The sequence below is a fragment of the Mixophyes fleayi genome, chromosome 8 (assembly GCF_038048845.1).
Source record: "Mixophyes fleayi isolate aMixFle1 chromosome 8, aMixFle1.hap1, whole genome shotgun sequence".
Lineage (NCBI taxonomy): Eukaryota > Metazoa > Chordata > Amphibia > Anura > Limnodynastidae > Mixophyes > Mixophyes fleayi.
The window spans coordinates 48,298,583-48,323,977 of NC_134409.1; the positions used below are offsets into that span (position 1 = coordinate 48,298,583).

The 25,395-nt window shown below is 43.6% G+C and overlaps 1 protein-coding gene across 1 annotated transcript in view; it reads left to right on the plus strand.

Annotated features, from left to right (window-relative positions):
• Window positions 1-18,035: 18,035 nt before the first annotated feature.
• Window positions 18,036-25,395, plus strand: part of LOC142100236 (putative ferric-chelate reductase 1) — an 80,496-nt gene continuing 73,136 nt past the window's right edge. Inside the window, exons 1-3 of the mRNA XM_075184168.1 lie at window positions 18,036-18,198; window positions 18,840-19,016; window positions 22,329-22,350. Of these exons, the coding sequence (XP_075040269.1) occupies window positions 18,036-18,198; window positions 18,840-19,016; window positions 22,329-22,350 (362 nt within the window). The remainder of the gene's footprint in view (window positions 18,199-18,839; window positions 19,017-22,328; window positions 22,351-25,395) is intronic.

The window sequence follows — 25,395 nt, forward strand, 5'->3', positions numbered from 1 at the left end:
TCCATTAGACAAAAGGTACTTCCCTGTGAAGTGGTGGTGGGAGACATTCTCCACGAGGTGTGGAAATTAAGGGATATGGAAGCACCGGATGACCAATGCAAACTGGGTCAGGCTCTGGCGGGGTCTGAGGCCTCCAAAGAGGGGCCAGGGTCCATTATCTCTTTTTCTATAATGTGTATATAGTATCTATGTATATAATGTATATATGTGTATAATGTATATATGTGTATAATATATATAGTATCTTTTTTGTATAATGTACTAAATAAATGATAACTACAATCTGGTTGCTATAGGCAACATCTCCACCTTTTCAAACCCGCAGTTCAATAAATATACCCCCAGGTGTGCACAGTTGATGAAGACTAATTCAAAAGCACACTGCTATAATAAAAGCAAAAGGTGCTTCAAAGTAATAGTTTAGGGGTGTGCACACATGTACAACCAGGGTATTGTAGGTTTTTTGTTTCACTTCTTTTTCACTTCTTTTTGCTTGTTTCTCGCTTGATTTTTATTTGTTCGTTAGTTGCAAGGTCACATTAAAGATGAAAAAACAGTCTGACATACTTTATCTTGATCTCATAATTTCACAAACTTCTACAATTTAGTGTACCCCTGTGCTGTGGTGCAGAGTTTAGGCAGTGCACCTCCTTCTCAGCCTTGGCTAGCTCCTGGCATGGATGTAGATGATCAGAGGGTCCCCGCACATGCAGGTTATTTTGTTTACAGAGTCTCTGGGAAGATGTTGGGACACAGATGTTGGATGTCTCAATAATGTGGGTGCCAGACCATCTCTATATTGCAAAATAAACTCTTTATTTACACTGCTTCACTCCAACACATTCGTAAACTGTTGCAGTGATAAATATGTACAGTTCCTATATACATCTCCTGTCTCCTCCTGCACAGTTTTTAAGGGCTACATGAACAGAATGGGGCAGTCACATCCAAAATGGTGGCTCTCTAGCTCACCCTCATCTCTCTCTGACAGCAGTATTTGCTCACCCTTCCTCTGCGGGGGTAATATCTCTCATTTGGACACTGACAGACACTCCCTGTGTGTTGCTCCTTTCTAACTTCCTGTCACTTTCTGAGGTAAATTAGCCCAGAAATCTGCCCCATGTCACTAGTATTATGTCAGTGTTGTAGTACTATTGCCTCTAGTGGCGGCAGGCGATGGACCAGCTCCTCAGATCATAAGGGGTGTCCCAGGACCTCCTCCCCTCTGTCCTGGGTCTCTGGAACTTCCTCTCTCTACATAGGTTCTGATCCCCTCAGCTCATACCAGCCTGATGTTGTTAAGTAACATTCCCTGTGTTTCTCCTCTGGGTTCTAGTGCTAGGTCACACACTAAAACTGGGTACACGCTACAGGGATTTTGTCCAATAATCGGCTCAACCAGCCGACATACGACCGCTCGTTCAAAAGTCGGGTCAGTGTGTGTAGTGACACGATGGTCGAAAGTCTGCCCAAATAGACGATTATCACCTCATTTGGTACATTACATATACAGAAAACAGAGACCCAAGACACAACATGATACAGAAAGAACAAAAATATATATAAAAACACAGGTAACAAGGTAGAGCACATCAAATTATTTCTGGGACAGTTAGTGAAAGGGATGGTAGAAATCAGCGATAAGTAGGCCGAAGCTAAAGAAAACAGGGCTAGCTAAGCTAGCCAAGAGGTACAGAGGGTGATGGAATAGTAGAAGGAGCACACAAGGAAAGAGGGCCCTGCTCCAGAGAGCTTACATCCTAAAGGAAATGGGGAGACACAAACAGGGTGGTGCTAACTGGGAGAGAGAGCCAGGAAACGGGAGTTAGGAGGAGGGCTGATAGACTCGAATAAGGAAATGAGTCTTAAGGGCACGCTTGAAGCCTTTGAGAGTAGATGCTAACCTGATAGAACGTGGAAGAACGTTCCACAGCAGGGAAGCAACCCGGACAAAGTCCTGAAGACGGGAGTGAGAAGAGGTGATCAGTGAAGTAGTAAGGCTGAGGTCATAGGCAGAGCAGAGGGGGCAGGTAGGAGTGTAGGTAGAGATGAGATTTGAGATGTAGAGAGGGGAAGATTGCTTAAGAGCTTTAAAGGTGAGGGTGAGGAGTTTAATTCTGTAGGTGTCAGGCGCCATCTCCGCACTGTCACTTGGTGCAGGAGACGGACGCCTGCACCTTCCAAGCAACCACGTCCTGTTGTCTAGCAGCGGGACGCTATCTCTGCTCAGCTGTCGGTAGCCAGCATGTCTTACCGCCAAAATCTCCCTAACCCTATCAGGAAGCACCTTAGGGTATATAAGGCAGCCTCTGACAAATGTCTAGTGCCAGAGTATTTGGTCTTCAGCCTTGCTCCAGCGTTTGTTCCTGGGTTGCTGTGTTTTGGATTCTGACCCCGGCTTGTTCCTGACTTCTCCTTGGTGTCTGATTCTGGCTTAGATTGATATTTGGTATTGACCCGGCTTCCTGACCATTCTCCTGCTTCTGATTTGGCTATATCCGTTCCTCTGGTTTTGACCCGGCTTGCTGACTACTCTTCCATCCTGCATCCTGGTGGGCTCTCACCGCTGCCTCAATTGTTACCTCGCCAGCTGACTGGTACTGAGGGCTGCGACCTGCACGTCCCTTGCAGCAAAGTCCATACCTCCTTGCGGGGGTTCCTGGTAAAAACCAGGGGCGTGTTAGACTCCACACCTCGGTACTCAGTAGCGCCAACTGCTGGCAGGTATCATAAATTCCACCTAGTGATTCTGACAGTATACTCTGGCCATGTTAAATGCCAAAGGCACCGGTGATCTCTCTGCTATTGACCTCCTGCAGCACCTGACTCGCCGAGTTGATCAACAAGAGGTTAACCAGACTCAGCTCCTGCAATGCCTTCAGGGACTGGCTATGCACATGGATACCCTCCAGAGAACCCTGACTCCTCCCGCACCCCCCGTTGTCGGCTCTCCTGCTGCAGCTGCACCTAATCCTACTGAAGGGATTCGCATCCCACTTCCCGAAAAATTTGGTGGTGATCCGAGAAAGTGCAGGGGGTTTCTCAACCAATGTGCTATCCAGTTCGAACTATCACCAGGAAATTTTTCTTCAGAACGAGCCAAGGTGGCATATATTATTTTGTTACTCACGGATCAAGCGCTTGCCTGGGCCTCTCCTCTATGGGAGCATGATGACCTCCTGTTACAAAATCCATCCTCCTTCATACAAAGCTTCAGAAAAGTGTTCGATGAGCCTGGTCGAGTTGCCTGTGCGGCCTCCAGCATTTTGAAGCTACGTCAGGGAAGCCTTCCCGTGGGTCAGTACGCGATTCAGTTCAAAACTCTCGCCTCTGAACTGAACTGGAATAATGAGGCCCTTATAGCTACCTTCTGGCAGGGGCTGACAGATCGGATCAAGGACGAGTTGGTCTCCAGGGATTTAACAGCTACCCTAGATGATCTGATTTCCTTATGCGTCAAGGTCGATATCCGGTATTTGGAGTGTAATCAGGAACGAGAACAATCTCACCGGGCTAGTCCACGTTTGGTCTCAACTTTTCAGAACCCACCAATTCTACCTGAGGAGCCCATGCAGATCGGGCGTTCGCGTCTAACTGTGGAGGAGTGGGAATGAAGGTTTAAAAACCATCTATGCCTCTTCTGCGCTGACCCCTCTCACATTCTATCTCAGTGTCCCAAGAGACCGGGGAAACGCCAGATCCTAGTCGGTTCCGGGAAAGCCGGTCTAGGACTAAGCACATCTTCCCCTTATTCTCCAGACAAGACGGACATTTTGATGCCCATCATCATCCATGCTTCCCAGGGTCCGGTCTCCCTTCGGGCCTTCGTGGATTCAGTAGCAGCTGGAGACTTTATTTCTGCATCCTTAGCAGCTAACCTTCATCTCCCCCTGGAATCATTATTGCAACCCTTGGTTCTGACAGCGGTGGATGGTAACAGAGTGGCCAATGGATCTATCTCTCAGGCCACTCGGCCGATCCGACTTCAAGTTGGTCTCCTCCATTTTGAATGGATCTCGTTTCTAGTCCTTCCAGAGACTGTTAATCCGGTAATATTAAGACTACCCTGGTTAAGGGACCATTCACCCCAATTTGATTGGCATCATGCTCAGGTTAATTCCTGTGGTCCACTCTGCGCTGATCGATGCCTCAATAACCTACCTATTAGATGTCACGCTCTCAGACCCAGTCTTCGGTTGTCATCTGAATACGCTGCCTTCGTGGATGTCTTCAGTAAGACTACCGCTGAGACTCTTCCACCCCACCGTCCTTGTGATTGTTCCATTGAACTTATTCCTGGAGAAAGGATTCCTTGTGGCAGAACGTACCCTCTGTCCCTCCCTGAGACTCGAGCCATGACCGAGTATGTATTTGAAAACCTCGAACGAGTATTTATTAGAAAATCTTCCTCACCTGCCGGTGCAGGATTTTTTTTTGTAAAGAAGAAGGATGGTTCTCTAAGACCATGCATCGACTACAGACTACTCAATGCCATTACCGTGAAGAACAGGTACCCCATACCCCTGGTTTCCGAGTTATTCGATAGGATCAAAGGTACCACAATATTCACCAAACTAGACCTCAGGGACGCCTATAATTTGATTAGGATTTGTGAGGGCGATGAATGGAAGACCGCTTTTAACACTCAGAATGGCCCCTTTGAATACCTGGTGATGCCTTTTGGACTATGCAATGCCCCAGCGGTCTTCCAGGAGTTCATTAACGACATCTTCCGAGACCTACTCTATTTCTCAGTCGTTGTCTATCTGGATGACATACTTATATTCTCCAGAGACTTAAAATCCCATAGAGGTCACGTCAAGGAGGTTCTCTCTCGACTATGTTCCAACAACCTTTACTGCAAACTGGAGAAGTGTGTCTTTGAAGCCTCTCAGGTCTACTTCCTGGGATATATTGTGTCCGGTGCTGGTCTTTCCATGGATCCTGGGAAAGTGGATGCCATTCTCAATTGGCCACAACCATTGAGCCTTAAGGCCATCCAACGCTTTATTGACTTCGCCAATTATTATCGGCACTTTATCCAAGACTTTTCAACTCTCATTTCTCCCATTACTGCTCTCACCCGCAAGGGAGCAGCAAAATCATGGTCTGCCGAAGCCCTCAGTGCCTTCCAGTCATTAAAAAGGGCGTTCTCATCCGCCCCTATTTTGTTACAACCTGACTTGTCTCGGCCTTTCTTTGTTGAAGTTGATGCATCCTCCATTGGCATAGGAGCCATTCTTTCACAGAAAGATTCCGATGGAAAGTTTCATCCCTGTGGTTTCTGTTCCAGAAGATTTACCTCCAGTGAATTAAACTATGGTATCAGGGATAAAGAGTTATTGGCCATCAAAACAGCACTAGAGGAATGGAGACATTTGCTAGAGGGGGCTGAGCATCCTGTTACTGTCTACACCGACCATAAGAACTTAACGTACTTGCAAACAGCTCAGTGTCTGAACCCACGTCAGGCCCGCTGGTCCTTAATTTTTGACCGTTTTAATCTCATTTTGACCTTTCGACCTGGGGTTAAGAATATCAGGGCGGATGCTCTCTCCCGGTCATTTTATGATAAAGATCTTCAACTCTCCCCCACCCAAAGAACCATCTTGGATCCTACTACCATTGTGGCCCTCACCAGAACTTCAACCAAGGTTCCTCCTCCTGGTCGCTCCTTTCTCACTTCCAGGCTTCGGCCTAAGGCTCTCAAGTGGGCCCATGATTCTCTGTTTGCCGGGCATGTGGGTGTCAAGAAGACCTTATCATTGATTTCTAGGCATTATTGGTGGCCCTCTATCCGGGCAGACGTTAAGGCCTATGTTGCCGCTTCAGGAATCTGTGCCAGACACAAGACACCTAGGCAGTCTCCTGCAGGACCCTTGGTACCATTTCCTATTCCAGAGAGACCATGGACTAGTATTTCTATGGATTTCGTCACCGATTTACCAGCTAGCCATGGATTCAATAGTATCTGGGTGGTAGTGGATAGATTTTCCAAGTTGGCACATTTCATACCTCTCAAGGGACTTCCTTCGGCTTCTATCCTTGCTAACCTCTTCATCAAGGAGATTTTCCGTCTTCACGGCTGTCCCCAGGATATTATCTCGGATAGAGGAGTACAGTTCGTGTCCAAGTTCTGGAGATCATTCTGCAAAGAGTTGGGGGTCAATCTAAAATTTTCCTCAGGGTACCACCCTCAAACCAACGACCAAACGGAGAGGGTCAACCAAGACTTGGAACAATTTCTCAGGACCTACTCTTCGGGTAATCAGGCTGAATGGAGTCGTTTCTTGTGTTGGGCAGAATTTGCTCATAATAACTAGGTGCATGTATCTACTGGTTCGTCTCCATTTTTTCTTACCTATGGGTTTCACCCTCTCGTTCCTGAACTTTCCCAACCTGGTTCAGCGTTTCCGGCCATGCAGAATCTCATTCAGGACTTTTCTCAAATATGGTCTCAGACGAAGTCCAAATTATTGGAATCCTCCCGACGCTACAAAGCTAGTAGACTCTGCAGAGTCGTTCTGCACTGCGAGAGAATTTTTGAAGATAGCGGATAAGTTTAGTGACACGGTTGCGGCAGGGACTGACGAAGCTTGATGGTGACAGCCGTGGTGACAGAGTCAAGTGCAGTGGTAAGAGTGCGATAGTAAAAGGAGGCAGCCTCATCGGGGCAAGAAAGAGTGGTGATGGGGGAGGGATGAGAGCCCAGGGAGGAGGAGAAAGTGGTAGGATCAACTGTGTCAAGATTACGCCTGGTGAGAGTAACCTTGGGAGGCGAGGACGATGAGAGGGGTGGAGAGATGCTAAAAGAGAGGAGATGGTGATTCGAGAGAGGAAAAGGTGAATTAATGAGGTCGGAGACAGTACCGAGGTGTGAAAAAAACAGATCAAGAGAGTGGCCACAGTGGTGGGAGGGAGAGAGGGTCCATTGAGAGAGACCAAGGGAGGAGGAGAGGGAGAGAAGTTTGGAGGCAGCAGGGTCTGAGGGATTGTCTATAGGGATATTAAAGTCCCCCAAGATGAGGGAGGGAAGGTCAGAGGAGAGAAGGTGAGGGAGCCAGGTGGCAAAGTGATCAAGGAATTGGGAGACAGGACCAGGAGGACGGTAGATAACAGCAACACAGAGGTGGACTGGGTGAAATAGACGTATAGAGTGTACCTCAAAGGAGGAAAAAAAGAGGGAGGGTTCAGGGGGAAGAACCCGAAAAGAGCAGCAGGAGGACAGAAGTATGCTGACGCCACCAACTTGCCATTCCCCAGGTCTGGGTGTGTGGGAGAAGGACAAGCCCCCAAAAGAGAGAGCAGCAGGACAGGTAGTGTTCTCAGGGGATAGCCAGGTTTCAGTGATGGCAAGCAGGTTGAAGGATCTAGAGATAAAGAGATCATGGATAGAGGTCAATTTGTTACAAACTGATCTGGCATTCCAGAGACCACAGGATAGTGGAAGAGAGGGAAGAGGAGAGATGTGGATGAGATTGTTGTGGTTGCTTAACTGCAAGGGTGAGTATGATATGGAGCGAGGGGCATGTTAGGGAGAGAGTGTTGGATTTGGACGAGAAGCAGAAATAAGAGGGGACTAGTCAGCAGACAGGAGACGAGGGGCAGGGGAGCAAGATGTGGGGGAGGAGTGGAGATGGGGCAGATAAGGGGGTTTGAGAATGGGAGAGGCAGGAGGTAGGAGTGACGTGAGGAAGTAGATTACCTGGGGGGAAGGAGAGGGAGGTGGTAGGTAGGAGTAGACCAACGCTGAGAGAAGAGCAGTGAAGGGGACAAAAGGGAAAGAGTATCAGTGGGGAAAGGGAGGAGAGAGGAAAAGAAGGAAGAGGGGGCAGCGAGTTAGATCAGGGGCCCAGAGGCACAGAAGAGAAGAGAGGAGTGAAATACGGAGGAGGGTGGGAAGGGAGAGGGGGGAGTGAGGAGGAGGAAGAATATGGAAAGATAGGACATGGGAAGCAGGGGGATAGAAGGAGAGGACAGAAGTGACTGAGGATCCAATCATGATAAAGCTAGAGAACGTGTGGAAATGACAGATTATGATTATTATTATTATTATCATTTATTTGTTAGGCGCCACAAGGTATCCGCAGCGCCGCACACAGTACTAATAGTAGACTATACAGGGTGAAACCATACAGAACAATGAACAAAAAGTACCAATACTTCAGAAACTCCGTCTAGTCATATGCAGTAAAGACGGAGCGGAAGAACAGGTATGGAGACAGGAGGGGAGGGGGCCCTGCTCATACGAGCTTACATCCTAAGGGAGGGTAAACAGACCAGGCACAAGAGGAGCAAGTTGAGGCAAGAGGAGAGAAGGGAGGATGAGCTAAAGGGGGGAGACGGGGGTTAAGTAGATGGTTGGTAGGCTTTGAGGAAGAGGTGAGTTTTGAGTGCACGTTTGAAGGAGCACAGAGTAGGAGAGAGATGGATGGAACGAGGGAGGTCGTTCCAGAGAAGGGGGGCTGCACAGATGAAAGTAATTCAGAATTCAAGGATGGTAAGAGCTTACAAGTGGAGTGAAGAAATGACGAGAGCACAAAAGGTGAGTAAAGCGAAAGAGTGCAAAGGTAAAAGGAGAGAAAAGAGGAAGAAGAAATGTAAAGTAGGAGCCAGGGAATAGGAAGCTGTAAGGACAGTAGAGATACGAGATGGGTGTGTTAAGAAAAAACAGTTAGATTAGAGAGTGACATTAAGCATGAATGGAAGGCAACAGTATAACATAAGACATAATACATGGTGCACTGAGCTGGTTATGTAAGTCCACAGGACAAGAGGGAGCCAGTTCAAAGTTCAAGTTAAGTGGAACAACAGTGTGGTTAAAAGTGGGAATCCAAAAGCATAAGAGGAATCAACAAGTCATAATAGTACGGCAGACCAGAATAAGTGCAAGAAACAGATCAGCAGGGAGTGTCCAGGCAGTTAACAATGCAGGTGGTGAAGGATTTCAGAGCTCATAGCTGAATCTGGAATGTTGTCTTCATGTAGCAGTGTTTGCAGCCAGAAAGTTTCCCTTCCTGTTCTCCTCTTGTTCATCTCTTGTATATCTCTTATTATATTAACTAAATTGGTTAATACACTTGTAAGAATCTCACTTAGAAGAATTCTCACTAGCTAACAGCCTCATTGCAGCAGTTAATAGGGAAATAGACGGCGGTAGGTGCGCTAGTGCTGCTCGCCTTCCACCTCATTATCCACCAACCTGTGGCACTAAATTACCTTCTCTTGTTCAGAGGAGCAGGAGGAGAAACTACTCAGCGAGCGATCCGGTGGCTCTAATTGAACCACAGACGCCAGTGCGCATGCGCAGAGCGTATGCACCAGAGAGGGCGATGCAGGACCTAGCTCTGGTGCGCCTGCCAGGCGCAATTTAAGGATCACTGAAGGTACTAGGAGAAGTTTGTCTCCTCCAACGACAACCACTGTTAATAGGCCCTACAATATTCTTTACACCCCCCCAAGTATCATCCATGATAACAGGCAATTGCAGGACCATCCAGCAGGGGGAGCAGAGCAGGAGCACCTCACAAGGCACGAGTCAGGAGTGCATTTAACCCCTCCTGTGCCAGTGAGAAACATACATCATGCAACTTTTTGCCCTGCCCCTCACCTTCTTTATTTTCCCCCCAGTCTTTTCTTACCTCACAACCCCAGAGGGTCAGACTCGGGAGCTCAGCTCTATAGACAACCTCCTTCGGCCTAGCATTCCCTTTATCAGCAGGGTTTGCTGAATAGAGATACTACCACAGGGAATGTTGAAAGCAATGGGCAATGTAGAAATTATATACATCTCTCCCCCGTTCCCCACGGTCAGCTAAGCTAGTCCCTTTAATGAGCCTGCCATTCGATACTTACTTACAACATGTAAACTCCCAATATGCCCAGCTTTTGAGAGTCTGGGCAGTTGTAGGAACATTGATGTTCAGGATTTCTGCTGCTATTCCCAAACTCGCCAATTAGGTGAGATAGAACACGACCCCATGCCCGTTCACTCATAAACCCCTTCTCTTAGCCCCCCCCCCATAACACCACAAGGTTTGAACCAACAACAAGCCACCCCAATAGCACGGTCATTGACTATCATCATGCTAGCATGTCAGATTTACCGTTTCCACCGGCCATATTCAGGAATAACGCACAACAGATAGAGCGTGAAGCAACGTTAGGTAGTTCCGTGACTAATTACCTACCAAGCCAGAGATTTCAATTTAGAGAGCGCAGAAGCCCATACTCTTGTTCCCCATGTGGTTACGAGTGAGGCCAACTCAGCCCCATTACAAGGAATATTGGTCTGACACTTAACCGTGATACATATGGACAACATGAGGGGCCACCTAGGCCACGAACTCTCGAGCACCATACTCCCCAGTAGAATGAGTGCAGAATGTCAGATCCAGTGTTCCCAGCCACCGCCCAATCTATTCAACCTCCAGCCACCCCCTGTAGGGTAAATTAAATTAGTGTGGTGGATACTAACATTCTTTCAGTTGCAGATTCCCAGAGCCAGAATACCATCGTGGCAGACAGGAGCGCCTCCAGATTAACCGACGAAATCAACCAGGCATCTGGCAACACAATCATGCCTGCACCTGTACTTCCAGCAACAGGAGCTATAAACGAGGCAGAAGTCGCCTCCACCTCCATGTGAGAACCTTTTGGCTACTATACATAATACTGGTAACACTAGTCCCCCCTTAGCTAGCACCAGCGATTACTCCTCTGACACTGAGCAGGGCCTGTGCAAGTTTTTGAAGCTATTACAGTCTTCATTATGCAAACCACATTTAAAATCATGGCCAGTCTTAGGTCCCCTAGTAGGCGCACCCGCAAATGACTCTTTCCCAAATGACACCGTCCCAAATGGTTTTGGGAAGGTGTTAATTTGGTTTGACATTTGGCATATACCTTCCTTAATGTTTCACGCCCCCAGGGCACCTTATGTGTATGATATTACTACGAATGGCCTTTTGGAGAGGGGGGGGTGTTGTGAAATGCAATTAGCATCTGCCAACCCTGTTTTCTCATCTCCTGCTTGTATGTTATGTGCCCATCTTGTAAAGAAAAACACTGCAGCCAACACTGGGTCTGCACGGTGATTCCTGCCCATTGCCTTATGTGTGTGGAGTTTTTGTTCTCCCCATGTTAGTGTGACTTTCCTGCCAAAGACATACTAGTAGCTTCATTTGTCCTTGCAGTCTTTTTATCTGAATTTGCACTAATAAGTGTAGGGTCTAATATACACCCAAAGAGAAGAGCTGCGTTGGTAATTTTGTCATTGCTGAAATTCTAATAAACAAGTCCTTGCAATCTTTTAATCTGAATTTGCACTAATAAGTGTAGGGTCTAATATACACCCAAAGAGAAGAGCTGCCTTGAAATTTTGTCATTGCTGAAATACTAATATACAAGTCCTTGCAGGCTTTTTCTCTGAATTTGCACCAATAAGTGTACGGTGTTATCAATTTGATTCAAAACAGTACACAGAACAGCAGCAGCAAGCAGCTGCTGCCACCAGTCCTGGTGATAGTTATCCCTGTACGTAATCTGGTAAAGCCTATGTAATAGTACATAGTCTTTTGAAGTCAGGGAAAAAAACAAACAAAAAAACACCTTTTACCGTGTTGAAGAAAAAAAGAGCTTTTATCCAGGAAAAGTTAACTACTAAAAAAAAGACCAAAAAAGCCACTCTTATGTATGGACTTATTTCTACCCAAATCTTGGCAACAAGATTTTATTAACTCTTGGATCATTGCGGAGCAAATTAAGTACTTGATCTATAAGGCCAACATACTTTGCGTAATTGCTTTCTTTCATCTCCTCCTTCAGTTTCTCAAGCTGCTTTTCCAAAAGTCGAATTAAGGGAATGACTTGGCTCAAGATAGCAGAGTCTGAACTCACTTCACATGTCACAACTTCAAATGGTTTCAGCACCTTGCACAACACGGAAAGGATTCTCCACTGTGCAAGACTGAAATACATTCCCTCTCTTTTCCCAATGTCATGGCTTATGCAATATGCTTGTATGGCTTTGCGCTGTTCCTCCATCCTCTGCAGCATGTACAGGGTGGAATTCCACTTTGTTAACACCTCTTGCTTAAGTTGGTGGCAGGGCAAATAAATTGTTCTTGGAGCTGCTGCAATCTCCTACATGCTGTGGCAGAATGACGGAAATGTCCCAAAATTTTACGGACCACCGAAAGCATCTCCTGCACCTCACAGTTATTTTTCAAGAAGCTCTGCACCACCAAGTTTATTGCATGAGCAAAACAGGGAATGTGATGGAATTCACCCAGCTGTAATGCTCCCACAATATTGCTGGCATTATCAGAAATAACATATCCTGGGGAGAGTCCAAGTTCATAAGCCATGTATCAATGGCATCCCTTAGTTTTCTTAACAAATTATCAGCTGCATGCCTGTTAGGGAAGCCGGTGATACAAAGAGTAGCCTGCCTGTGAGAAATGTTACATAGTGGTGTACATGCTACTGTTGTTCCTGCTTGTGAAGGCGACTCACCAACCCAGTGGCCTGTCACAGTCATATAATCTTTTGTTTGCCCACACTCACTTGTCCACATATCTGTGGTTAAGTGTACAGTGGGTAGAATGGCATTTTGAGCCCAATTATTACATTTTTACAAACATTCTGTTACAGTTAAGGAATAGCTTTTCTCAAAAAATGGTGTTGCAATGAAATTTGGTAACGGGGACACAAGACCTCAATTAACTGTGAAAAACCAGCTGCGTTTATAGTGGATATTGAACTCAGATCTAACACTAGCATAGGCACCATGGCGTCTGTGATCCGCTTTGCGACTGGGTGACTTCTGTCATACTTGCTTCCTCTAGCAAAAGATTGTTTCACAGTTAATTGTTGTAAAGTACTAGTGGTCTTCTTCTTGGGCTGCTTATGGGAGGAAGATTCACCCCCAGCAGCAGCAACAGCAGCAACGGTGGGACTAACACTTCTGAATTCTTCAGAGGAATCAAGGGTAGTGCAGGAGTCATCTAGCCTTAGCAACTTGGATGCAGGACTAACTCTGATCGCTACTGAGGATATTGACGGTGTTGTGGGTGTAGATTGCAGGCGTCAGGATGTAGGTGAGAGAAGGGTCCTAGCTGATGATGGACTGCTTGTTGTTATTTTTTTACCATAACTTTCAGATTCTCCCAACACCTTGCCATAAACTTGCGTAAAATGGCGTAACATGGATGAGGTTCCAAGATGGTTAAGGTCCCTCCCTCGACTGACTGTGGCTTTACAGTACATACACTGCAAGTGGCTAGACAACTGTTGTCAGGATTTGGGTAGAAATAATTCCATACATAAGATTTTTTGGTCTTATGTTCAGGCATGACAATGGCCTTCTTTTTATCACGTGCCAGAACTGCTTCCACTGGTGCAGGACTTACACAAACAACATCATCCTCATCAACATCCTCATTAGTGCCCTCGTCGGCTACACAAATATCCACCTCATCCAGTTCCAATTCCAAAGTGGCATCCTCAATTGGTGTATCACTGGCTACACTCGGGCTGTTCAGGCACACATCAGCAGAAATGCTGAAAGGGGCCAAATTTTTTGGGTACACTATCAGAATGGTCACGATTACACATAGCACTCGCGGATGGACTCTCCACAGGGATTGGTGTCATTTCTGAATCTGAGCATACATTTTCCTCTAATGCCTTACTGTTTTCTTCCAGCTCGGCTTTTACACGTAAAAGTTGTTGTGCACCACTTTTGGAGTCCGAATTACTTGGTCTTGCTTGGTCACGAGTGACCTTACAGGAAGATGCCTCAGTAACAATTTTAGATCTCCCACTTATAGAGAAAGGTGAAGGCCTCATTCTTTCTTTGCCACTACCTGTGTAGCATGGCATGTTGGGATTTTGTTTTTGTTCGGCAGATAACTTTTCCTGGATTACAGCTCTTTTTTTCTTCACCACAGGAAAAAGTGTTCTTTTTTATCTTTTTTTCCCTGAAATAAAAAGACTATGTACTTTTACATAGGCTTTACCAGATGACGTACAGGGATTACTATCATCAGGACTGGTGGCAGCAGCCGCTTGCTGCTCCTGCTTTTCTGTGCACTGCTTTGAATCCATTTGGATAACACTGTACACTTTTTGGTGCATATTTAGAAGAAAAGTCTGCAAGGACTAGTATTTGTATTTCAGCAATGACCATTAGCAATGGAGCAATGGAGCTCTTATCTTTGGGTGTACATAACACTGAACACATTTTGGTGCAAATTTAGAAGAAAAGCCTGCAAGGGCTAGTATTTGTATTTCAGCCATGACAATTAGCAATGGAGCAATGGAACTCTTGTCTTTGGGTGTATATAACAGCTTACACTTTTTGGTGCAAATTCATAAGAAAAACCTGCAAGGACTAGTATATTTGTATTTCAACAATGACAATTAGCAATGGAGCTCTTGTCTTTGGGTGTATATAACACCCTACACTTTTTGGTGCAAAGGCAGAAGAAAAGCCTGCAAGGACTAGTATATTTGTATTTCAACAATGACAATTAGCAATGGAGCTCTTGTCTTTGGGTGTATATAACACCTTACACTTTTTGGTGCAAATTCAGAAGAGAAGCCTGCAAGGACTAGTATATTTGTATTTCAACTATGACAATTAGCAATGGAGCTCTTGTCTTTGTGTGTATATAACACCTTACACTTTTTGGTGCAAATTGATAAGAAAAGTTGGCAAGGACTAGTATATTTGTTTTTCAGCAATGACAATTAGCAATGGAGATTTCTTTAACACTGCTATCACCCTCCTCTTTCAATTCTCTAAGTTTGCTGCCCAACTGCTCTACACTCTATCCTACCCCTTCTGTATCCCTCTCTCAAATGGCGATAGATCGCCGTGGAGGGCGGTATTTATAGATTCCAAAACTTCCGAGATTCACTTTGTGCAGGGAACGGAAACGACACCAAAAAAGAATCCTGTGTTGTTCATATCCAACTCCCCCAATGATATTATGCTTACAAGAATGCAAATTGTACATCCATTGGATGTAAGCTGATTTGTGTTCCTGTTGCCGGACGTTTTTCGGATAAAATCGACGTTTGAACATACATGCATGATTACAGCTAAATCTGCATCATCTAATCGGTGGAGTGTACCCTGAGATGGGATGTGAAGAAGAGTTTTCTGAATACATATGTATGAGATGCCCAATACCATTTGCATTCTTGTAAGCATAATATCATTGGGGGAGTTGGATATGAACAACACAGGATTCTTTTTTGGTGTCGTTTCCGTTCCCTGCACAAAGTGAATAAATATAGAAAATCTATCTTTGGGACTTCTTTTGGGACTATCATTATTAAGTTGTGAACATATTGCACTATTATTGTCCCTGTTTTGTGTCGTTTGAGTTTGTTATAGGTTTGGTATATCCACCTATAGACACGGAATAATATTTATCATCAAGTGGGAGGAGCCTATATCCATATTGAACATCTTCTATCTGTTTGAAAGTCTGCGCTTAAAACGTACGTGGTCCATGATTTTATAATATTGTATTTTGGAGAGAGGTGGACTCTCCATTCCACGTATTAGGCTGCAATCTTAGTGAAGCGCCACATCATCCTACATTGTGTATAACAGGATCTTTTATCTGATCCCCGGGCTCCTGGACAGGTCACCCAGCGGTTCCCTTAGCGGGGTCTACCTGAACCTGTATCTCCCTGGTGGACTCTCAGAGGAAGGAACGGGGTGTTCATCATCAGATGTTACCCCGCTGTTGTGCAGGATATTATATTTGTACCAATCAGCCGTGAAGAAGTGCCACTGTGGGGCTAAATTATCGACTGTTCCTGTGTGAGTGGGCAGATCAGATTTTCCAGCCAAAACTGCCACCATTATCATCCATGGGACAGTGTTGTGGGACCCAGCCAACCTTTTCATATAGCCCTGCGATTGGGACACATTATTAGAGTATTTGGCAACTAAAGTGAGCCCCCCCCCCCCCTTGTAGCTTGTATCTTCCAGTTTGTGATTCCTTGCTCAAAGAGGAATCACGTGGTTGACCCCCGTGCAGGATATGTGAGTGACTGTGTGGCTGTTTATAGCAGTAGTGAAGACAATACAATATATCTATCATCTATACTACTGTCTCATCCATATTACTGTGTCAACACACATGTTTACCTCTCTACCTGAAAAACTCTGTTCAGCTTACCAGGAGTTATTCCAAGTTCTATTAGAAAAGCACCTGCTGCCATCTTGTGGTGCTTTTTGATTGTTACACATAGTCCTTTGCTTTTTCTTCCTTTTTTGTATGCTCCTGCTTTTCAGGGTGCATTAGTTGCTAGCTAGGAGTCTTTCTTGAAAAGCTTATCAGCTCCAGTGTTGCTCCTAACAATATGCTCTGAATTCTGAAAGGCTCACCTCACCCATTTTCACTATGTAACCCCTCTGCCATAACCATGGCTTCATGCTTTTTGTGGAGCAGTGCCTTCATGTATACGTACCTACCTGGTTAACTACTAGGGTCTCGGAGAACACTTGTTACTACCAATTATCTTTTTACTGAATATGGGTAAAAATAAAAAGTACTTCACACAAGGGACTCTAAAAGAGCAAGGGCTGATATGCGTAAATTTCTCAAGACCTCTTTTGCCAATGATCCCACCTTGTCCTCTGGATCTTCTCTGTCTCATTCTCTACCAGGGAACGACCCCTCCTTGGACTCTATAGACATGTCTGTTCAGCTTGGTGAAAAAGCGTAACTCAGAGAGATTTTACATCACATGTGTTGTAAACTAAACGTCAACTAAACAGGACATTTTGACTCTGGAACAAAAAATACAAGAAACTGTGTCATCAGCGGTTTTCCATGCTGACCTCTCCACATTAGCTTACAGAATTACATCCTTAGAGGAGGAGAGAGACGCTTCTGCAGATTGTGTTACAAGGAGCCAAGACTCTGTAGTACACCATAGAGCAGAATTGACAGAACTACAGGCCTGAGTGGATGATCTGGACAATCAAGGAATCAAGGAAGGCATAATAATCTCAGAGTTTGGGGAATACCTGAGGACATTCCTCCACAGTGGATTGTAGACGTACTTACCGAAATCTTTAATGAGGCCCATGAACCCGAATGCTGAAATTGAATTCGATAGAGCCCACGGAGCTCTACATCCTAAGGGCCCAAACTCAGAAAGGCCAAGGGACGTGATCTGTTGTCTCCATTATCAAACCCAAAAGGAGGACATCTTATACAGAGTTAAGTCTTTTAATGAAATTGACTATGATGGCCATAAAATACAGGTGTTCCGGGATTTGACTTGGCACAACCTGCATCAGAGATGTCATCTTAAGCCCCTAACTGAAGAATTAAGAATGCATAACATCAAGTATCGGTGGGGGTTATTATTATTATTATTATTATTATTACTATTATAATTATTATCATTTATTTATATAGCGCTAGCACTATACCTCTGTGTTGCCTAAAATGTAAGTTTTCAGTAAGTTTGTGAGGAAAGGAGACCAGATTCATGATGCAAATTATGGGCCAATAAATGTGTTACTTTGAACCTTATTAAAATAATATCCCAAAGTTATGTTTTAAATTAGACACATATTTAAAACCATAAGTAATTTACTGTCTGCTTTATCTGGTAGTTACATCTCAATTTTACACTTTATTTATACACTTACTTATTTACAACTTCTTTAGGACAAAAACTACCACACTTATAAATCTAGGGCCTGTTATCAGGTGCCTGCAATTACAGGTTTCTGTTAGAAAGTGCCAGTAATTGAGAATAGCGGAGTACATTTCCCATCGATCCGCCACCTCTTTGCTAGGATACGATGAGTTAACAGGCAGACATTTTGCGCACACGTGTAGAAAAGATCCGCAAGTGACGTGAGGTGATCCACACGTGATCTGAGAACCAATCATAGAGCAAATTATTGGAAAATATATCATATCATTTCCAAAATAAGAGCCAGCACATTCGCACGAAGAGAGCTGCGGGTGTTGGCCGAGGCAAAGGACAGCATGCCCGCAGGAAGCTACATCTCAAATGAGATGAAACTGCGGGCCTCACAAAGGGTGCACAGAATTCTGTGGCGGCGGTTCAACCTGCGCCGATCCGTGGTACAACTCCAACGGCGACGTCAGCCACAATTGTTGGATGAGCTAAGGCAGGAGATTATTAGCCGTGAGTTCTCTATTAACCGGATGAAATACTGTCATACAAACATTTGCTTTATTATTAAAAATACTTCCAAACTTTTACCAGGACATGGCCTACCCAAACATATTAATCTGTCCACAGATTATAAAAGTAACTCCCCCTCCAATGCAACATGCTTTTGGCCATGTGTCAACTTAATTTGTTAAAGGCATGTTTGGGATTCAAACTCATGACCCCAGTGCTGCGAGGCTGAAGTGCTAACCACTAAGGCAACATGCTGATAATACATTTCCCAACATTTTTAAGATAACACTAGAAGGTGGGCCATGCACAAATTAGTGCCAACCTCATTTTCCCATATTACAAGGCCATACCCAAATGCCTCCCTAATCTGTCATTAGTTATATTATAAATATTGATAATGAAAAACAAAATATTAATGTAGTATTTATTTTAAAAATTAAAAGATTGAAAGATTTCACGCCATCTGAAAGTGGTGTGTGTCTCTAAATAATCATTTTTTAAATTAAAGACACTCAATTATCTCTCTGGCTAAATGCATGTTTCTCAACGTCAGCTCACATTATTATATGACTATATGTAGGTAACTGTGAAACAGGGAGAACATTTAAAAAGAAACTAATATGCTATACTCATTCCAACAGGCCGTCAGAGCCGTCTCCAACAAGAGGCCAGGGAGGAGGAGCAGAAGCCGGACAGGTTTAAGGCAGAGGAGGTGGAAGAGCAGGAGCCGGCCAGGGTTGAGGCGGAGGAGGTGGAGGAGACGATGGCCGCGTCAGGGAGGGAGGAGGAGGAGGCCCATGTGGAGACTTTGGTGGAATGTAAGTTTTTTTCACAAACAAAGAGATATTTTTGTTGGTGTGGGTAGGCTCATCAGAGCCGGATTTAGACCTCATGGTGCCCTAGGCAAGTTATTGGTTTGCCCCCCCCCCACACCCCCCCCCAGCCCCCCACACGCATACCCCCCCATCCCCCCACACACCCCCGCCTCCCTGAAACAATCCATAGCATTATATTTTTTTTAGCATAGCATATACTCCTATAGTTAAGTAGAAGGGTAAACTATGTGCCGCCGCACATCACGCTGCTCCTCCTGCATCACCATGCGGCACCTCATTACTGTCCCTCTCATCACACTGTGCCCTCCTATATCATTACACTGCATCACACTGTGGTCCCAGCAGCTAAAGAATAATGTTAATGGACCCCATATTTTGTCAAAGGATCTACCAGAATTTAGAATTATGCTGGTCATATGCTCCATACGATGAATATTAAGCTCAGTGGTCGAAGTGGAAGTTTAGAAGTGGCGGTATGAAAAATGTAATGGGAATGTAAACAAGTGAATGGAATTTTATTATTTTACAATGAAGGCAGCATGAGAAGTAGCGGTATGGCCTACTACCATATACACCCCACTTCCACCACTGCTTACCTTTCAATTCACACAAATTGTACTTTATGATTAACACCTAAGTTTAGTTAAAGATAATTAACATGTCAAGAAACTGTAGTTCAGGGTAAGTAAGCCCAGTAATGAAAAAACAGCAGTCTCTTATCACTACCACATCATAGAGTTACTGACTGTAGTCCTCTACCTATAGAAACATGAAAAAGTTCTGGAATGTTATAATCATGTTAATATGTCAGTCTTCTGCATGAATCCCATAGGGCAACATTTAAACAAGTCAGACCTCCTCATAATATAAATCCCACCAGATTCAGGATAGTTGGCAGACTGTGCTGCTCTCTCCTACCTGTTCTTCTCACTTTTATCACTTGTGGCTTCTGTGTCTTTAGATTAGTTGCTGCTTGTCTGGATCCTGGAATGTTGGAGACCCTATTTGGGAAAAAAAATGGGTACATGAAATTTAGTGAACTCCAACCAGCCCCAGTGTTAAATCAATATAGCACCCACATTTTATAAGTAGGCCTCCCTCCAACCAGAACATTAAATTAATAGTGTTACCATTTAAAAAATAAACCTATTTCCCTCCCACAAACAGCCCCTCACACACACATAATATAAATACACTGACCCCCCCCACACACACACACACAGTGGCCCCTCACACACACAAAATACATACACAGTGGCCCCTCACACACACATAATACACACACACAGTGGCCCCTCACACACACATAATACACACAGACAATGGCTCTCACACACACATAATACACACAGACAATGGCCCCTCACACACACATAATACAAACAGACAATGGCCCCTCACACACACATAATACACACAGACAATAGCCCCTCACACACACATAATACAAAAACACACATAATATACACACACACACTATTAATATACTACCCTACCCCTCCTCCAACTTACATTTTTACATCTAGGAGCTGTGCAGTCTTCTGTGCAGTCTTCAGTGCATCCCCTTCACACATGGGACGGCACCTGTCATGCAGTGCACGTCCCATGTGACACACATCAGGCCGCACAGAGGAGGGAGGGTCGAGACCAGCCTCCACAGTAGCCCCTCCCCAGTCTCGTGGAATAGTTTTTACGGAACCAAGTAAACCGCCCCCCCTGGCCACCACATAAATGTGCGTGTGTGTGTGTGTGTGTGTATGTACTGTATATTTATATATATCTATATATCTATATATATATATATATATATATACATATATATATTAGGGTATAGATAATAAAGGGCGGCGCCTTCAGGTGTATGCAATGTATATAAACATATAAGCACAAATGTACACAGAAATAGTCCAGAGTAGTTAGAACAGGACGGTGTCTGTATCAGTACCGCAGGTAACTCAAAATCACTGTAGTACAGGATATATATAATCAGAAGTTGATCGTGCAGAATAAATAGAAGTGGTGTGCGTACCAGATATATAGAATCAAACCGCTTATCTGTATAGTAGCTCCTTAGAAATCCCGGAGTATGATCTGCAACAAATTCTCCTTAACGATGGATAAAATGTATGTTCTAAAACAACCGCGACACCAAACTTATCCGCTCATCATAAAAGGAAATATATAAAACCACATCTGGAAGACCACTGGCTGTACTGCTACACCCTGAGACACATACCATTAGAATTTCCTGCACTGAGCTTCTGTGTGGAGCCTGCTGAGAGACTTCTACTATACAAGGGGATGAGACTGCAGACCAGTCACTTACAGATAAGCCTATTTAAAGCATATATATTGTGAGTTTGTACTCTAAATGCTATACTTGAATAAAATGTTTATATAAAAATACTACACCATATGGCTTTTTATATATTTCCTTTTATGATGAGCGGATAAGTTTGGTGTCGCGGTTGTTTTAGAACATACACTTTATCCATCGTTAAGGAGAATTTGTTGCAGATCATACTCCGGGATTTCTAAGGAGCTACTATACAGATAAGCGGTTTGATTTTATATATCTGGTACGCACACCACTTCTATTTATTCTGCACGATCAACTTCTGATTATATTTATCCTGTACTACAGTGATTTTGAGTTACCTGCGGTACTGATACAGACATCGTCCTGTTCTAACTACTCTGGACTATTTCTGTGTACATTTGTGCTTATATGTTTATATACATTGTATACACCTGAAGGTGCCGCCCTTTACTATCTATACCCTACTATGTCATCGGACTAACCATCCGCTTTTAAGGTTGGCTGCCACACGCACATTGTGGTGGTGTTGCTTTTATCATTATACATTCATCTATTTATTTATTGCCTTATACACGCATATGCAATTCTGTATTTGTGTCATCTTCCATATATCGGGTAAGCGCCATCTGTAGATATCTTGTTTGCTCTCTTCATACATATATATATGTATATGTATATATATATGTATATATATAAATATATATATATATATATATATATATATATATATATATATATATATAAAAACATATATATATATATATATATATATATATATATATATATGATACCAGAAGGCATTTGTCCTTTGCCTACTAATGTGTTTACCATCCCATTAACCTTTGCAAACAGTTTTAACTTACGTCACACTTCACACCTCTGGTGAGTCCGTCAAACAATACCTCAAGAACTAATTTATGTAGGATAAATAACCTCACCATGCCAATTGTGTTTATTCTCCTTCCCTTTAACAGCTCCAGAAAACACCAGAAATGAGTAAGGGAACTAATGAAAAAACTGTATAGATAAAATAAAAAATATCAAAAATTTAAAAAAAATAAATGTTAATTTATAATCACTTTTATGGTTCGTTTTAATTTGCTTTTTCCTATGTATATTTTTTGTACTTGTTAAAAATGTTGTATTTAAATTTTGAAAAAAAAAAAGGGGTATGTGTCTTTTTTAATGTAATCAGGAAACATATGTCTTCATGTGAGTTTTGCAAATAATGATATTACATTTACCACATACATTACGCTTTATTTTACATGGGTCAGAACAAGGTGTCACACGCCGGTCCCATAGTTATTTTACATGGGTCAGAACAAGGTGTCACACGCCGGTCCCATAGTTAGGTGCTGGCGCTGTGACTTTCCCTTTAAGAACCATGATTGTGCTTGCTTCTGCTTCAGAGACCTTACTTTCACAGGTGTTCCTAGCTACTTTGATCTGGACCTCCTCCCGACCCTCATTGGTCCTGGAGCACTATTTTAACCTCCCATGATTATGGACTCATTGCCTGTTCTTCGTGTTACTCTGGTTGCATTAGGATCTGGCTGTACACCTTGCCCTTCCGTGTGTCTGTTACCTGCTCATTGGACTATACTTGTCGCCGAAGTTATCTGTCATCCTTGCTTCCTGGTCGGCTCAGTTGAAACTCCTCTCTGCTGTTCACCTGCAAGCTGTATACTCCTCTCTGCTGTTCACCTGTAAGCTGGAACTCCTCTCCGCTAGTCATCTGCACGCTGTACAAGTATCGTGAGTTGTTGTTACACCTGTGCCTCATCTATTGGCTCAACTTCACCTCTGTCCGACTGGCTAGACCGCTACATCCCACTGATAGAGCTACTATCAACTTGCCTGCCACCTGTAGTTCCACGTCTGGCACGGTTTATCCTCTCTTTGCCGTAATCTGTTTGCTGGACTGTTATTGTGAACTTCTTGCAGTGCCTGTGGCTAGTACTTTGGCTCAAGTTGCATGTCTCTGTTCAGTTGCTCCATACTACAGTGAACTTACCTTTGCAGTAACGACAGGAATCCTGCTACCTGTAGTTCCACGCACGGTTCAGATACTCCCTACGTCTCTGCTACTCCTAGGCAACATTCTACTGCATGTGTCTGTGTTCATCCAAGTCCTTGGGTGATGTTTAACGCTTACCACTCTGCTTAATAAGAATCACTGCGATACCAGTACCACCTGCTATGTTGAGTCATCTCTATTCTCGGATCAGTCAAGTCCTATGTACTACTCTGTTTGGACTGTAGCTGTACCAGTGATTCACATTCATCTGCTGTGTGGTTCTCTATTGGATCCAAGTGTTCTTGCTTATCATCTCTGCGTTGAACTGTTATATCATTCATCTCATGCTTTTGCCACGGGTTACCAATTGTGAAGTAGCATATGTGATTTGTGTCTGCATTCCGATCAACTGCCGTGTGTTCATCTCTGCCGATTTATATATATTCTCGCCCATTCCTGTTGTACCAACACTCAATACACTACTTTGCAGCACTACTACTTTCTCCTGTGTTATTATTATCAGTGATGCTTAAGCCGTGAACTTTAATCCTGTGCATATCACCATTCCGAATATTATTGTGTTCTGCCTCCACCATCCTCTACTAAGTACTAGTCTGGGAGACCGCGACCTGTGTTGGTGGCTGTGTTGTGTTTTTTTTTTTCTTGAAGTACTATTATCTAGCTCTTACATCTGTAGCACACAGACTGCGTTGTTGAGCTTCTTGCTCTAGTCTATAGAATGTATTTAATTATCAAAATGAATGTTGTCTTGGTGGTTAGCCAATCCACCTTTCAACAATGAAGTCATGAGTTCAATTCCTGGCTCATGCCCTTTCTCTGTGTGGAGTTTTTATGTATCGATTATGGAAAAGTATGCTATGCATTTTGTATAGTCAGGATACAAATTTTTAGCATATATTAAGTTCAATAATTATATGCCTGTTCATTTATGCTAGCGAATTAGATGCATTTGCATCCATATGTGCTCAGTTCAACTCAAACACAAAAAACACATTATACGATCTTTCATGTTGGTGATTAAAGAGGTGTGTTGATTTAACTAAGTAACCCTTTAAAATCATATGTCCAAGTTAATTTAATTATATAAATGCTAATGTGAATAATAAGGTAACAAGAATTCTATACAATATACATTCTATTGATTGTGTTTTAGCAATTGTAAACGAACTCTTCGCACCGCCCACATTTGCCGTTACGTAACACTTTCTTATCTTTAAATAAGAAAAGGATCTTAAGAGGTGGATCTTAAGATGAACTATGAATTGCTGAAGATCCGTTGCATCTTATTTTCAGTTGCATAAGAGACTTAAGGTAGACGTGTCTTTGAACTTTCCATTCCTTGTTGAATTGCGAATTTCTTATCTCTTGTTCTTAAAATACTCATCGCAACTTCCGCACAAGATAAGATCAGTAATAAATCAGGCCCTTAATGGCTGTTAGAGCCCTAACATCTTTTGAGCTACTGTGCTGGGATTCTCGGGACCCTAATCATATTATCTCCTCTAATTATGTACCTCTGATGGAGGACCTCCATGACACTTTACCAAAATATACCAAATTATGGGATCGTGATTTAGCTAGATTTGATTCTGAGGAGGTTTGGCCTAAGATCTTCCAGTTCTCCCCGATGAACTCTTCTAGTATTTTGGTCCAGGAAATCCAGTTAAAAGTGCTTTCCAGATGGTACAGGTGCCCTTCACAGTCATCTAAAATGCATCCTGGGGTCTCGGGTAAGTCTTAGAGGTGTGGTTTGGAGTTTGGGTCGTTTTTACATATTTGGAGGAATTGCCCTAAACTCTCTCCTTTTTGGCTTAAAGGAAAAGAAGCATCTGAAAAAATGATGGCTTTTCCAGTTCTATCTGGTCCGAGTTTTTGGCTGCTTAACCAAACGCGTATTCCGATAACGAAATACAAGAAATCACTTCTCAGACATCTTAATAATGCAGCTAAAGCTGTCATTCCTGTTTACTGGAGATCTTCTTCCTTTAAGGAGTGGATAG